Source organism: Suncus etruscus, chromosome 2 (genome assembly GCF_024139225.1).
Source record: "Suncus etruscus isolate mSunEtr1 chromosome 2, mSunEtr1.pri.cur, whole genome shotgun sequence".
Lineage (NCBI taxonomy): Eukaryota > Metazoa > Chordata > Mammalia > Eulipotyphla > Soricidae > Suncus > Suncus etruscus.
In genome coordinates, this window is record NC_064849.1 from 4739879 (window position 1) to 4754718 (window position 14840).

Here is a 14840-nt window from a genome sequence, read left to right on the forward strand (position 1 = left end):
GGGTGCCTGTCCGCTCTGATAAGCCTTTCTTTCTGTCCTCAGACCCGGGTTCCCACCTCCCAGCTGCAGGCACAAGGGCAGATGCAAGCCTCGGCACCCCAGCCCGCTCAGGTGGCCTTGGCGAAGCCACCTGTGGTGTCTGTCCCTGCGGCAGTGGTGTCCTCTCCAGGTGTCACGACGCTGCCCATGAACGTTGCTGGCATCAGTGTGGCCATCGGGCAGCCACAGAAAGCCACAGGTGCTTGTCTGCATGGTCCCAACAGCCGTGCTAGATTCAGGGACAAATTCCATGGGCCTTCCACATCCCCTCTGTGGGCTCTGGCATGACCCATGATATTCTTAAGTCGGTGTGCTGGTTGCAGGGAGAAGAGGTCCAGGGGGTACCAGTCTCAGTGGTTGCAGTGTTTCCATTTGTTGTATGGAATATTCTGGTCCCCTCTGGCCGGTGGGATGGGGTGCAAGGGACTGGTGCCCGGGACTCAGATGTGTTCTGTGTTTTGCAGGTCAGACTGTCGTAGCCCAGCCTGTTCATGTCCAGCAGTTGCTGAAGCTCAAGCAACAAGCTGTGCAGCAGCAGCAGAAGGCCATCCAGCCACAGGCCACAGCCAGCCCCGCTGCTGTCCAGCAGAAGGTACTGGCCCTGCAGCCCCAGGTCTGGGGTGCACAGAGCAGGGCAAGTTGCTAATCTGTAAGAAATGAGATGGGGAGGGGCCGGAGAGAGAGCATGGAGGTAGGGCATTTGCCTTTCATACAGAAGGATGGTGGTTCGAATCCCAGCATCCCATATGGTCCCCCGAGCCTGCCAGGAGCGATTTCTGAGCATAGAGCCAGGAGTAACCCGAGCGCTGCCGGGTGTTGGGACCCCCCCCCCCCCCCCGCCCAAATGAGATGGAGGATATGAAGCAAGATGTGAGATCAGGGAGCTCCCAGCACTGAGGTCTGGGAACAGGAATGGAGCAACATGGCAAGAGAATGGGGGCCGGAGAGAGAGCATGGAGGTAGGGCATTTGCCTTTCATGCAGAAGGATGGTGGTTCAAATCCCAGCATCCCATATGGTCCCCTGTGCCTGCCAGGGGCGATTTCTGAACATAGAGCCAGGAGTAACCCCTGAGCACTGCCGGGTGTGACCCAAACCCCCCCTCCCCCCCAAAAAAAAGGAGAATGGAGAAAAACCTGCTAGGAGCAAGCTTCATGTGCATGTATTGGGAACATGAGGCACAGAGGGTATGGGGTTTCTCCATCCCAGGGGAGCCCACAGCATCCTGGGCTGTGCTTAGGGAGGAAATTGAGGCTTTGTGGAAGGAGTGCCTTGTCTGGAGTCTTAGAACTTGGCAATCAGATTTAGGATTTCCTGTTGGTCCCTTGAGTCTCATTAGGGGTGGAGAGGAAACAGATATGACCCTCGTCATACTATGCTAATGGCACTAATGGAGGCAGTCGTCCTCCCAGGCAGGGGAAAGTGCTGGTCCTCAAGGCCTGCAGTACAGAGACTCAAAAGCCTCAGAAACCCAGGGGTGACCCTCGGGACATTGGGCCCAGCTGTTTGTGGGCACTTTACAGGTGCTGCCTGGAGGACAGAAATAGAAGCTCAGCATCAGCCTTGCCTCCCTGGCCCTTTTCTGAAGGTGCTGCCTGTTCATGGGATCTGAAGTAATCTGATGGGGCAGAGAACATGGAGGTAGATTAAAGAGTCAGTGGGGGCTGAGAGGAGTACAGGTTGTGAGGCCTTGGCACACAGTGCATTTGGATGTTATTGCAAGTCAGCCCCTGATGGGGTTGACTGATGGAGGGATGGAGGATGAGGTCTTTCCCCTTCAGCTCGGAGAACGCGTCTGCCACCCTGTCTAGCCAACGGTTCTGAGGTGAAACAGCGGGTAAACAGCTCGCAGACAGTCAGGCTTGTGAAAATATTAGCTTTATTCGGAAGACAAGACTGAAGTCCAAAGCCTCAGCATCAATTCCTGTCAAAAAGCCTCTCGCCTTCCACAGACCCTTGTTTTTATCCCCCAGAATCAGGTACCACCCAATGGTGGGATCAGATACCACCCAATGGTGGAAGCAGAATCAAGTACTACCCTAGGGTGGGGGCAGAATGCCAGATCACACCCTAGGGTAGGACACAGTCACCGATCAGGTTAGGGTCAGTAACATAATAATCCCCTAAAATATTTACATACACAACAGATGTGACCTGGGTTCTGTGCCAACACCACCAGAAGTAAGTTCTGAGCACACTTAGAGAGGCCCAAGAGGGCCCGGAGAGATAGCACAGTGGCATTTGCCTTGCAAGCAGCCTATCCAGGACCAAAGGTGGTTGGTTCGAATCCCGGTGTCCCATATGGTCCCCCATGCCTGCCAGGAGCTATTTCTGAGCAGACAGCCAGGAGTAACCTGAGCAATGCCGGGTGTGGCCCAAAAAAAAAAAAAAAAAAAAAAGGAGAGGCCCAAGAACCTGAGAGTCCAAGGCTCTTCATGCAGGTTTGCTGTTGCTTAGCTGTCAATGGCGGTGGCACTCAACTTCTCCAAACCAGCTGCAAGGAATTGTACCTACATGTTTGCTAACTCATACTAGTATACATACACCAAGTGTTGTGGGGCCCTGTGCATGGTTGGACCCCAACCGCCAGGCTGGGAGGAGGCAGGTGACACATGGGCCCAACATGTCAGGAGGTTGGCAACGCCAGGGCTGAGTGGAGCAGTTGAGGTGCTCAGGAGAAGTGCCGCTGCTCTGAGAAGGGCACCAGGCAGTATCTGGCTCTCACTGAGCAGCTTTCCCTCAGATCACAGCACAGCAGATCGCAGCTCAGGGCCAGCCACAGAAGGTCACGTACGCCACCCAGCCCGCCCTGAAGACCCAGTTCCTTACCACACCCATCTCCCAGGCCCAGAAGCTGACCAGTTCTCCACAGGTGCAGACCCAGATCCAGGTAAGCCTGTGGGGTATGGTTGAGAGAGGTCTTGAGCTGTTCTGTTCTTCCTCTGCCACTTTAAACGTTACATAAAACAGCTATCCTAGAATTTCCACTTGCATGTCAGTCCTTTCAAAGCAGAGGGTTGTTGTCTTAGCCCCTTCTTGCAAGCAGGCCCCTGCCACCCAGAGGATAGCCTCCTGGGCTTTCACTTTGTCAAGTCCCTGTCCACTCTTCTGGAAAAGTCTTTTCTGCTGGTAGATGGTGCCGCCATCATATCTCCACCAGACTGCGGTTAGCCAGGCAAACTGTCAATTCAGGAGACCCTTCCATGTCTTCTAGTCACCCCTGCTGCTCAGAGCCAGAAGAGCCTGGACTCATGGCACTTTCCAAACACATCTGCTTCACACCTCACCTGGGTTGTGAGTCAGGGAACCTTTCAACTGCAGCACCTCAGCACCTGAACAGACACAGTCGAATGTTTCCATTCCATCAAGAAGCTGCTTGAGCACTGAGATTCCCAGAGAGCTGCCCTGGTGCCATGGGAGGGGGGTGGGCAGCATATCGGCCCATTGGGTTTGGGAGTCCCTGCAGGCAATATGAAAAATGGCCAGAGAGCTGCTCTGAAATGGTGTACTCATTGGACCCATGGGGGACAGAGAGCAGAAGTGGCTGTGCTGGAGAGAACATGGGTGACACTGGAGTGCCCTTGCACTGGGCCAGCCTTTCCTGTTGGTCCCTTGAGTCTCAGTGGGCCTTTGTTTAAATGAGATAGGGAAGCCACTGCAGGAGATGAGTGTAGGCATGAGCTGTGCACAGAACTAGCCTCGTTCTGGTTCTGGCAGAGTGCCACCATGCCCCACTATGGGAGTGCTCTAGCATTTCATCAGGTCTGTTTAGTGCTTTGAGGTAGGAGAGGAATAGTGTATTGTGGTGCATGTTGGACTTCTACAATTTGGCTTTTATGTTTCATCAAAGGTTGCAAAGCTCCCTCAAGTCGTCCAGCAGCAGAGCCCAGTGACCAGCATCCAGCAGGTGGCCTCTGCCTCCCAACAGGTAGGACACAGAGCAGAAAGGGGCTGGCTTTGCAGGCAGCTGCATGGCCCTGTGCTAAGCAAGCCCTCAGTATGTGCTGGAGATATAACTGGACTCTTCCAGCCCCCTCTTGGGATACAGGAGCCTGTCTGTAATCTAGTAAGGAGAGTGGATGCAGAGAACAGGTGTGACCCATTGTGAGCTGCTCCCATCTGTGCAGCACTGCACTGCAGAAGCCTGTCAGTTTCAGGGCCAGTCAGCTGAGGCTTTGATTTGTCTGCCAAGACCTGTGAGCAGAGGTGCCCACACCCCTTAATTCCTGGAATTGGGGAGTGAGAAGATAGGCTAACCCTAGTGAGGGGGTTGGGTGGGTGCAGCCTGCCTGCCCTGCAGAGGCATTCAGGCATGCCCCTTCTTGCTACTGCCACTGCTTCTGTGGCAGTAGGTGGCCTAGACTGTGCTTTGTCTCTATGGCACTGCCTGGACCTAGACTTGTGCCCCACAAGGCTTCTGCCCTGGATCCATAGTTTTACTCATAACAAACCACCCCATTAGGTAGATTTCAAGGAGTCAAATTTTATCAAACAATAGAGCTGCCTGCCAATCCCTGCTCCATCAAACTGGCCTTGTTCCAGGGCCCCATTCCAACCTGTAAGCTAGTGTTTGTCTGCTGCTGGGCTGGAGCAGAGGTTGGTATGGCAGGTCTCGACAGGCCTTCCCTGTACCCCTTACATCTGATAGGCCGCACCACTTTTTTTGTTTTGTTTTTTGTTTTTGGGCCTCACCTGTTGATGCTCAGGGGTTACTCCTGGCTCTGCACTCAGAAATCACTCCTGGCTTGGGGGACTACATGGGACTCTGGGGATCGAACCCAGGTCCATCCTGAGTCAGCCGCATGCAAGGCAAACGCCCTACCACTATACTATCACTCCGGTCCCTACACCACTTCTTTCAGTGATGATTCTTCTGTCTGGGTTCAGGCTTCCCCACAGACTGTGACACTCACGCAGGCAACAGCAGCCGGCCAGCAGGTGCAGGTGATCCCTGCAGTGACGGCCACTGCACAGGTGGTCCAGCAGAAGCTCATGCAGCAGCAGGTTGTCACAACGGCAGCAGCCCAGCTCCAAAGTCCTGGAGTCCCTGCCCCTACACCGGTGCCAACATCCGACAGCCCCAGCCAGCAGCCCAAGTTACAGATGCGCGTCCCCGCTGTCCGGCTCAAGACTCCCACCAAGCCTCCATGCCCTTAGTCAGCACAGTGAGCCGGGGAACTCAGCACCATTCAGCTTCTGGCCAACCCCAGGCGCCGTGGCATGGGAGAGGCATGGCGCTGGAGACTAGGAATCATGTCCGTCCTGTCCAAGCGCCTTCACGGTGGAGCATCCAATGTGCAAACACCACCTCCATGCTGGCGGTTGGCTGCACCTCCCCAGCTTCTGCAGAGCAGCAGTGCAGTCTTGGGAAGTCACTAGGACAGCTCGAGCCACCGTGGTGGACCCTGGAGGGGCTGGAGCTTGGAGCCTAACAGCAACTGCTGGACACAGTCCCACGTCACCGGACAGCACATCTGGCTAATAGGAAGACCAAAAAATCACTCCGATTGTCTGATTGGACAGTCAGCGAGCTTTCCTTCCCCACCTGGAATGTGATCAATCTCAACTCTCCAATGAGATCTCTAGTTCTTGATGTTCCTGGCTTACATTGAGGGCAAGCTCTGATCGTTCTTTCATTCCAAAGAGTAGGCAGGGTCCATCCAGGGTGCAGTTCAGTGGAAGCGGCTCAGCCCTGTACCGAACACAGGCAGGTCCGTCAGGGCTCAGGTTGTAGCAGGAAAAGCACCATGAAATATGCAGCCTACAGAGTCGAGCCTCCCTACTGGGACCCCATCTCAAGCTCTTTCAGGATCAGCAATGCACTGCACAGTTCCTCTGGGCAGTGCTGAGCTAACTAGCTGCCAGTTGCTACTCGCCACTTTGCCAAGCAGCACTCACAGAAACGGGCGTAGACTAGTACCAATATACGGCAATGCCACTGACTCACCTGTGACTTTGCATATGCTGAAAAGCACGTTTGAAGCTAGCCTAGGAATAAATTTAGGTTCTGTGGGGGCCAGAGCTTCACGGCTCCTGATGTGCGATTAAGGCTGCAGTGGACTCACTCGCAAATTCTTCCCTGGCACCACCCTCCCTGGCCAACTGCCAGTCTGGCCCACCAGACCCAGCCATGTTAGATGTGTTAGCATCCATTGAGATGGATGGGCATTTGTGCAATGTTGAACCTTCTCTCCTCCCTGTGGTTGGCAGGAAGTAGCATCTCCTGCCCCGTAGTTTGCTTCCCATCTAGTTCTGTGGGCAGGAAGCAGGGCTGCCAGCTAGGGTTGCTATCCCACTGGCAAAGAAGATGGAAAAAAAAAAAGCTAGTGTGAGGGCTTCAAGAACAAGCAGTGAGGAGACAGGGACCTTTCCCATCCTTTGAGTCACTGTAGCTCCCCTGCTTCTACTGGCACTCCACATGCAAGTCTGTGCCCTGAACCACCCTACGCCTCTTTGAATGTGTCTTTCACAATAGCCTAGACAGTGGCACTAGACAAGGCCACAGACCCTGAACAGACATCCCTGATGCTTCCAGAATCTAGAAAAGGGTTCTAGATCTTGATATATAGCTCCTTCGTGGGAAAGAAGTGGTTCTTGAGCGAGTCCCTAATGAAAACGTGAAAGAAAAGTATTTCCTGTGTCACTCCTGGTAACAGTTCATAGCAGAGCCGCCTCCGTCTGCACCCTCCTCCCACCGTGTCCAAGTTTGGACGTGGCCACAGCAGCTCCAGTGTGTTGCTGTCAGGACTGAAGGCACAATGAGTCACGTGGCTTGACTGGGCCTGGCCACCGTGAAATGGACTGCACCAGGCTGCCACGCCTCCTCCCTCCCACTCTAGTATTTTTGTTTCCTGTTGTAAGCAGCTGTTGTTTTAAAGTATAGAGGAACCAGAAAACTGTAAATACTTTGTAAACAATCATTTGTACTTGAATAGTAAGGTTTTGAAGCGCACTGATAGCTAACAAGTCAAAAGTGTAATAAAATGACCATTTTGTAGACTTCCTGGTTGTGTGTCTCCACAGGAAACTAGTGTTTCTTATTCCATTTATGAGCGTTGGCTGTGAGGACTTTATGCTGGAGGAAACAGGGCACGATCGTGAAAAAGAGTTCCCAACCCGAGGCCTTTCTCCAGCCCAACAGCAGGAGGGAGTCTCAGGACTCAGAGGGTCTGCTGTGCCCCCTTAGCTGTCCCCCGAAGTGCTGCCTAAGCCGCCTTCTGGGCTCGCTCTTCCTGCAGAGAGAAGAGGGGCTCAGCTCCAGGCTCCGGGAAGCAACTTCCCGGCCCACACACCCCAACTTGCAGCCCTCACCTTGACAGCCAACTCCAGCTGTGCCAGAGCTTCTTCATATTGTGGGACCAGTAACTGCAGGTCATTAGTTGAGGTCTCGTGCCGCTGCAGCTGGGGCAGCCCAGCCTCAGCCAACATCCGAAGGAACTTCCTCTCCTGCGGGAGGCCATGGTGGGTGGGAGCCCCGCACTAGGCCCCGCGCTGCCCCCCAGCAGTGTGCCCCTGGTCCTCACCTGCACTCTGAGTAGCAGCGTGAAGGCCTGGCCTCTCTTGCCCGCGCGAGCTGTTCTCCCCACCCTGGAAGCAAGAACAGTGTCCAGGTATATGTCACGTGCATGCCACTCGCCTGCCTGCCCTCCTGCCCATGGCAGCTGCTGGGCTAGCCCTCACCGGTGCACGTAGGTCCGCAAGTACTGAGGGGCATCGTAGTTGACCACCATCTGCACCCCCTCCACATCGATGCCACGGGCTGTAGCATCAGTGCTGATGAGTCTGGGGGTGGAAACCCGGAGGACCATGGGACCTGGCCCCAGCCAGGCCCTGCCCCTTGGCCCTGCCTGGCCCCACCCCACACTTACAGCTGGATCTTGCCCTGTTCAAACTGTTTCAGGATGGTTCTCCTCTGGCCAGGCCCGTAACGGGAAGAGAACTCAGCCACCGTTGTCCCCCCAAAAGATTGGATAAGCAGGAAGAGCCTAGAGGGCCAGGGAAGATGGGCTAAGTGTATGAGGCCAGACCAGGGACCCACCCCTCTACCCCCAGCCAGGGCCTCACCGGTGGGCGTTCTCTCGGGAATTGGTGAAACAGAGCACCCTGGAGAGGTCCCAGCTCCGAAGCAGGTGCAGCAGAACCAGAGGCTTGAAGCGCAACCTGCAGGACACATAATGATGCTGGAGGCCGGGGTTGGCCACCACCTACCCCCCCCCCCCCCCCGCATTCCTGGCCCACACCCAGGGGTGGCCTCACCGTCAGGCCTGCGGGGAAGGCATACTTCCCCCCTTGGTCCCCATCCCCATTAGGGTCTTTGGGGTCACTGTGCACCAGCCCCGCCGAGAAGAGCCGAGGATGGTAGAGATCAAGTTGCTGCAGCTTTTCTGGATTCTGGGTCAGAGTGGCGGAGAAAAGCAGTTTCTGCAATGGCATCTGGGGTTGACAAGTGCTGAAGCAGATGGGGAAACAGTCAGGGACATGGAGAGAAAGGGGATCAGGGAGCAGGACACAGGAAGGGAAGAAGCCTATACCTGGCAGCAGTCAGGGCCTGAGACTGCTTACGCTGCACCAGACCCAGTGTGTCTGCAGAGCCCCCACTTGGGAAGGCAGCTGCCACCACCCTCGGCAGCCAGGACTGATGCATGCTGTCCATCATCCGGTCCGCTTCATCGATGACCTTGGGAGGCCAGGGTGGGTGTGAAGGAAGATCTAGCTTAGCCCAGCCCTGACCCCAGCCCAGCTCACCTCACCTACCAGGAAACGGAGGTGCTGGAGGCTGAAGCCTGGGGTCTGGTCGATGTGGTCCACCAAGCGACCAGGGGTAGCCACCACAATGTCAGCCAGGCAGCGGAAGCCGTCAACTCTACAAAGCAGCATGTGCTCAGCAGGCCCCCAGAGGGACCCCCACCCCATCCAGGGTATGGACACCTACGTTTTCTGAACCAGGCTCTCCTGCTCCTTGGCCAGCGCCCTCTGGCCCGTGACCAGGGCCACCCGCAGTGGGGTGGCATCTGTATAGATGTTGAAGACTTTGCTCACCTGGAGAAGAGGCAACTCAGGGCCCAGCCCCCACCCCCGTCCTCACCCCACACCGATGTTGCCTGTACCTGCTGTGCCAGCTCCTTGGTGGGCAGCACCACCAGGGCACGAATGCGGCACACAACCCGGCTAAGCAGTGCCTGCAAGGAGGGGAGGGAAGAAGTGGTCAGGACAGGGTCTTTCCAGGCAGGAGACAAGCAAGGGTTGGGGTGGGTGCAACAGGTGAAAACACGCACCTGCACCACGGGGATGACAAAAGCTAGTGTCTTTCCGCTGCCTGTGGGCGCCGACACACATAGATCGCTGGGCCGGAAGCCACCGCGGCCCACCAGAAACCCGTTGGCCACGCTGTGCAGGAGGGTAGGGATCACCGTTGCTTGGACTGCAGGGGGAGGAACCCAGAGTCAGGACGAGAGACCCTCACCTGAGAGCTGAGGCCTGAGCTCTTGACAGGGCCAGTAGCTGGTACCTGGGAAGTAGGCCGAGATGCCTTGGTCACGAAGCTTCCTCTGCAGCTCGGGGTGGACTTCAGGGAGGGCCTCCAGGGGCACGAGGTGCTCCGTGACGCTCCTCCCCACGCAGCTGGGCTCACTCAGCCAGGTTGGCAGAAACGGCTGCACCTGCACCAGGAGGGGGAGAGTGCAGAGCAGGGAAAGGCAAGAGCTGTGCCAGGCCCAGCTCTGCCAGGGAGGATCAAGGGGCACCTGAGCATTCCGGGGGCGTGAGTCGTCGTGAGCAGCCCATGTTTAGGCGGCTGGTTGGCTCACGCGCCATGCAGGGGGCTCGTTGATCCCCAGCCCGCTCACCTTCGGGGTCTTGATCCTCCGGAAGTCCCCGAGCAGGGGAGCGGGCGCGGGGGTCTCGGGGGGCTCATCGGGGGGCCGAGCCGCTGCGGCTGTGGCTGTGGCTGCTACACCGTCTACCGCGTCAGTCCCGGGCCCGCCGTCCTCCTTCCGCCGCTTGCTGGCCGGCTCCTGCGGGCTCGCCTGGCTGCTCACGCGCCCCCGAGACCGGCGTGGCCGCCGCCGCCGCCTCCCCGCCGGCTCCGCGGCCTGCTCGGACTCTCGCTGCTGCTCCTGCTGCTGCTGTTGCTCCTCTTGCTGCCGCCGCTGCTGCTGCCGCTCTCGGGCCCGGCTCTGCAGCCGCTCCAGCAGCGTGCGGGCCCGGGACTCCGCTCCCACCTCCGCCGCCGCGGTCTCCGGCCCGGCCCGCTCGGTGCCCCGGTACCGCGCTACATGGAAGAGCGCCATGCCGGCCGGACACTCGCTCGCGGCGCGCCCTGATGACGCACGCGCGGGCAGGGAAGCCAGCGAAGGCGCCGGGCGGAAGAGGCTGGCTCGGGGGCGGAAGTGACGTCAGCCACGCGCCGGGCGGCCGCAGCGATGGCTTCCTGGTCGGCGCGGGCGTGACGTCAATTGTGCGCCGGGCGACGGCAACTTCCCGTCGCGGCGCGTGACGTCAGCGGCGCGCCGGGGCGACTGCAGCTTGTCCACGAGGGATCTTCGGCAGCATGAAGGAGGCTCCGGGCCCCGAGGACGCGCGCCGAGCGCTGGGCCGCCTGCTGGAGGCGGTGCTGGCGAGCCGCGCCGAGGCCAACGCCGTGTTCGACATCCTGGCCGTGCTCCAGGTGAGGCCGGCGGAGGAGGCGGAGGGGAAGGCAAGGGGGTCTGTGGGGCCGCGGGTCCCGCCCCGTTCGAGCCGCGCCCTGCCCCGGCTTCCCGCAGTCGGAGCGCCCCGAGGACATCCAGGAAGCGGTGCGCGCCTGCAGACGGCTTTTCGGGGCCCTGCTGCAGCGCGGGGAGCTGTTCGTGGGCCAGCTGCCCCCCGAGGAGATGGTCCTGGCAGGTGAGCCGCCGTGGGGTCGCAGGGGGGGAGGCTTTGGCAACCCCGTCGCTTGCCGGGTGGGGTCGGGGCTTGGTCGTGGCGAAAGCAGACGGAAAAGTCTCCAGGACAGGTTAAGCGGGGCTCGTTCGTTCCCTCCACTCGGTGCTCCCCGTAGCGGATCAAGCCCAAGGCTTTGGGAGTGGAACTGGTGGCGTAGTCGCTTGCCCGACCCTTTCCGCCCCTGCAGCGGGTACCCCAAGCCGGAGGGGGCTTCCAGATGTCACCTTGGGGACATCAGATCAGACAGCCCTGTGGCAAATCGAGGCCCAGAAGCTGTCTCTGGAGCAAGCTCCTGCCTCCCTCTGCCCGTTTATCTGCTCCCACCCACCCCCAGGTTCCCAGGGGGCCACCCGGAAGTACAAAGTGTGGATGAGACACCGTTACCAAAGCTGCTGTACCCGCCTGGGGGAGCTTCTGGCCCACCCCTCCTTTCAGGTCAAGGTGAGTGAGTGTGGGGCCTGCTCCTGGCCTTTGGTCTTGGGCTACTCTATTCATCTGCTGGGGGCACTCTTGGTTGCTCTGGGCAGGGACTCAGTAGAACCCACCCCACCACAGGAGTCCGCCCTCACTGTGCTCATGGACTTTGTGCGGCTGGAAGGAGCGCACCCGCTGGAGAAGCCCAAGTGGGAAGGGAGCTACCTGTTCCCTCGGGAGCTACTCAAGGTGAGGCCAGGGCAGTGGCTGGCAGCACCATCTCTGCCACACTGACTCTGGCTCAGCCTCGTCTTTCCCTGTGCCCAGTCGGTGGTGCGGGGCCTGCTGTCACCTGAAGAGGACCGCACACTGCTCCTGTCCCACTTCCGGTCCTACCTGGAGTATGACGACATCCGCTACCACACCATGCAGGCGGCCAAGGAAGCAGTGGCCAGGGCTACTGATGGGCACCCCACAGTGAGAGGGGCATCCCTCAGGATGGGGGGTGGGGTGGTGGGAGGCGGGGAGCCCTGGTGGGGTGGGACAGGCAGCAGAGGCTTAGCTGGGCTCCTGCAGGTGCCGCTCGCTTTCTGGAACAATGTCTTCGCACTGCTGTCTTCCGTGAGCCTGCCACGCCAGGAGAGCACCCAAGTCAACCTCTACGTGCCCCACACAGGTGAGTGCCAAGCGGGGATCCCACAGCACAGGAGTGCTGGGTGGGCCCAGGTGACACACTCCTCCTTCTCCTCCCTCTCTTCCTCAGAGCCCTCAGAAAAGTGGAAGGTTGTTCACCTAAAGGTGAGACTTGGTGGTGGGATGGAGGCAAGGGGAGGGTCCCTGCAGCCTCCCACTCTTCTCCAGAGGTCCTATAGCCATGCCTTATCCCCCAGGAACACCGGAAGGCCTTCCAGCACATGTGGCTCAGCTTCCTCAAGCACAAGGTACAGCTGCGCCCACTGGGATGGTCCATCCTAGGGTGGGCCTGGCTCTTGCTGACCTGCTGCCCTGCCCCAGTTGCCCCTGAGCCTCTGCAAGAAGGTTCTGGTGATGATGCACGATGCCATCCTGCCTGGCCTGGCCCAGCCCAGCCTCATGATCGACTTCCTCACGCGTGCTTATGACGCAGGTGGGTGGGGAACCAGGGTAGTGGGGGAGCACTGGGGGAACACGCACTACTCCAGAGCTACTGGGTTCACTCACACTCATACCTAATCTTTGGCTCACATCCACTGCACTCACACACTGACACTGACACCCACATCCGCTGTCCTGCAGGAGGTGCCATCAGCCTCTTGGCTCTCAATGGACTTTTTGTCCTGATCCACGATCACAACTTGTGAGTGTTCCCTGAGACCCCCAGGACTCCCAGCTGTCCCTTTTGCCTGCCCACCTGCATGTCCCTGCTTCCTGGGTCCCCTGGGGAGGCTCAGGAGCAGTCACTGATGCTTCCCGTCCCCCAGAGAGTACCCTGACTTCTACCGGAAACTCTACGGTCTCCTGGACCCATCCGTCTTCCATGTCAAGTACCGTGCCCGCTTCTTCCACCTGGCAGACCTATTTCTGTCATCCTCGTGAGTTGGAGTGGAAGGGCAGGGAACGGTCCGGCCTCTCCCTGTGCCCTGACACTCAGCCCTGCCCCATTCCACCCTGCCCAGCCACCTGCCTGCCTACCTGGTGGCAGCCTTTGCCAAGCGCCTGGCCCGCCTGGCCCTGACGGCGCCCCCTGAGGCCCTGCTTATGGTCCTGCCCTTCATCTGTAACCTGCTGCGCCGCCACCCAGCCTGCCGCGTCCTGGTGCACCGCCCACATGGCCCCCGTGAGTCCTGGGGAGATTCCCCCACCCACCCACGAGCCCACAAGGGGAGGCACGAGCAGCCACAGACGGTCAAGGTCTCTCTTAGAGCTGGACGCTGACCCCTATGACCCCCAAGAGGAGGACCCAGCCAAGAGCCGAGCCCTGGAAAGTTCCCTGTGGGAGCTGCAGGTAGGGCCACCCTGTGGTGGTTCTGGGGGTCCTGGGTTTGCACTGGGAGGCACTGCTGACCCTCACCTTGGCCCTCCCTCCCCAGACACTGCAGCAGCACTATCACCCCGATGTAGCCACAGCTGCCAGTACCATAAACCAGGCCCTAGCAGTGCCCGAGGTCAGCATCGCGCCACTGCTGGAGCTCAGTGCCTTCGAGGTAAGGCAAAGGATATAGTGGGCGAGGGGTCAAAGGGGCTTGGAGCCAGTGGTGGCAGCTCCACCTCTCGGTCCCTCCAGATCTTTGAGCGAGAACTGAAGAAAGCACCGAAGTCAGTCCCGTTGGAGTATCTCCCATCCCAGGGCCTGCTGGGCCGCAAGGACCAGCTCTGCGCCCAATTCTTCACGCTCGACTGACGCGGCCCCCACCTCCGCATCATTGTTCCAGTCCTAGCTCCGGATGCCCCATCAGCCTGCAGCCCCTGATCTCTGCTTTGGCTCAACCAGAGGCTTCCCCAGGCGGACATGGTATGGGGCCAAATGCTGCCAGTGGAGCCTGCCCAGGGGACACAGGCCACCTTGTCACTCACATCTGGAACCCTTCCCCACACCCAGCTGCTTCCAGCCTATGATATCATTCTCAAGATAAGTCCAGCTCAGAGCAGCTCGAGCTCTGGGCGGTGACATCCATCAAGACCCGCCCTGACCATGTTTTGTGAGACAGAGTCTGCCCTTGGCCCACAGCTCTTTACCAGCAGAGGAGAGGGGGCTGGTACTCCAGTTTCCAGCCTTCAAGAGCCCAGCTGTAAATGGGGAAATAGAGGTTTCATTGTTTGTTTGGACCTTTGCTGCTTAAGGCCAGGATAGTGTTTGCTGTTTCTTTGGTTTCTGGGCTACAGTAGTGCTCAGGGGTTACTCCTGGCAGGCTTGGGAACTCGTATGTGGTGCCGGGATCAAACCCAGGTTGGCCATGTGCCCCCACTGCCCTTACTCTGGCTGTCCAGAATGCTGAGAAATGCTTGGATGGCAGATAAAAAAGCAGTGTGGAAGGGCCCCTCAGCAGACGTGCAAGTGGGAAATGCACCCCTTGCCATAGGGTTGAGGGTTTGGTGTCTACACGTCCACAGGTGGGTCCAGGAATTCAAGCCCAGAGCTGGAGAGATATCACAGCGGTGTTTGCCTTGCAAGCAGCTGACCCAGGACCTAAGGTGGTTGGTTCGAATCCCAGCGTCCCCATATGGTTGGTTCCCTGTGCCTGCCAGGAGCTATTTCTGAGCAGATAGCCTGGAGTAACCCCTGAGCACAGCCGGTGTGGGACCCCCCCCCCCCCAAAGAAAAGAAAAGAAAAAAGGAATTCAAGCCCTGGAAGTGGTGCCAGAAAGTTCTCAGCAGCGCCACCTCATGACCTTGCTGAAACTGCAATCGGGCCTTTCCAGGTCCCTAATTTACTAACCAGTGCCTGAAGGCCCCAAAATTAAATTCAGCCCCTCCCCAAGACCTGG

General features: G+C 58.6%; 3 protein-coding genes across 4 annotated transcripts in view; 2 read left to right on the forward strand and 1 right to left on the reverse strand.

Annotated features, from left to right (window-relative positions):
* The window catches only part of EP400 (E1A binding protein p400), a 73115-nt gene extending 67791 nt beyond the window's left edge, over positions 1-5324 (forward strand). Inside the window, exons 48-52 of the mRNA XM_049769270.1 lie at positions 43-238; positions 504-631; positions 2782-2928; positions 3889-3966; positions 4926-5324. Coding sequence (XP_049625227.1) covers positions 43-238; positions 504-631; positions 2782-2928; positions 3889-3966; positions 4926-5195 — 819 coding nt within the window. The 3' untranslated portion in view covers positions 5196-5324. The remainder of the gene's footprint in view (positions 1-42; positions 239-503; positions 632-2781; positions 2929-3888; positions 3967-4925) is intronic.
* A 1821-nt stretch (positions 5325-7145) lies between these two features.
* DDX51 (DEAD-box helicase 51) lies at positions 7146-10350 on the reverse strand. The gene is made up of 14 exons (XM_049769216.1): positions 9884-10350; positions 9547-9697; positions 9314-9459; positions 9146-9217; positions 8971-9077; positions 8793-8901; positions 8570-8715; positions 8295-8487; positions 8103-8218; positions 7907-8023; positions 7719-7820; positions 7562-7625; positions 7350-7484; positions 7146-7270 (listed from the first exon to the last, which is right to left on the reverse strand). The coding sequence occupies exons 1-14, from the start codon at positions 10325-10327 to the stop codon at positions 7244-7246; spliced, it is 1929 nt and encodes a 642-aa protein (XP_049625173.1). The 5' UTR covers positions 10328-10350; the 3' UTR covers positions 7146-7243.
* A 211-nt stretch (positions 10351-10561) lies between these two features.
* On the forward strand, positions 10562-14155 carry NOC4L (nucleolar complex associated 4 homolog). 2 transcript variants are annotated; one of them, XM_049769221.1, is made up of 15 exons: positions 10562-10704; positions 10802-10922; positions 11296-11412; positions 11563-11624; positions 11703-11852; positions 11952-12051; positions 12139-12173; positions 12266-12316; positions 12390-12501; positions 12651-12711; positions 12836-12946; positions 13031-13191; positions 13277-13359; positions 13445-13558; positions 13639-14155. In XM_049769221.1, the coding sequence occupies exons 1-15, from the start codon at positions 10588-10590 to the stop codon at positions 13753-13755; spliced, it is 1512 nt and encodes a 503-aa protein (XP_049625178.1). In that variant the 5' UTR covers positions 10562-10587; the 3' UTR covers positions 13756-14155. The 2 variants fall into 2 exon arrangements, with proteins under 2 accessions (XP_049625178.1, XP_049625177.1); XM_049769220.1 differs by having other exon boundaries at positions 11296-11402; positions 11517-11624.
* Positions 14156-14840: the final 685 nt, after the last annotated feature.

What these genes read in the sequence shown, in the direction of transcription:
- NOC4L (XM_049769220.1), top strand. Translation starts at nt 10,588, where the DNA reads ATGAAGGAGGCTCCGGGCCCCGAGGACGCGCGCCGAGCGCTGGGCCGC. An exon ending in CTACTGATGGGCACCCCACA is followed by an intron (nt 11,853 to 11,951) that starts GTGAGAGGGGCA and finishes GGGCTCCTGCAG; the next exon opens with GTGCCGCTCGCTTTCTGGAA. An exon ending in TCAGCTTCCTCAAGCACAAG is followed by an intron (nt 12,317 to 12,389) that starts GTACAGCTGCGC and finishes GCCCTGCCCCAG; the next exon opens with TTGCCCCTGAGCCTCTGCAA.
- DDX51 (XM_049769216.1), bottom strand. Translation starts at nt 10,327, where the DNA reads ATGGCGCTCTTCCATGTAGCGCGGTACCGGGGCACCGAGCGGGCCGGG. An exon ending in TCCAGCACCTCCGTTTCCTG is followed by an intron (nt 8,716 to 8,792) that starts GTAGGTGAGGTG and finishes TGGCCTCCCAAG; the next exon opens with GTCATCGATGAAGCGGACCG. An exon ending in AGCTGGAGTTGGCTGTCAAG is followed by an intron (nt 7,271 to 7,349) that starts GTGAGGGCTGCA and finishes TTCTCTCTGCAG; the next exon opens with GAAGAGCGAGCCCAGAAGGC.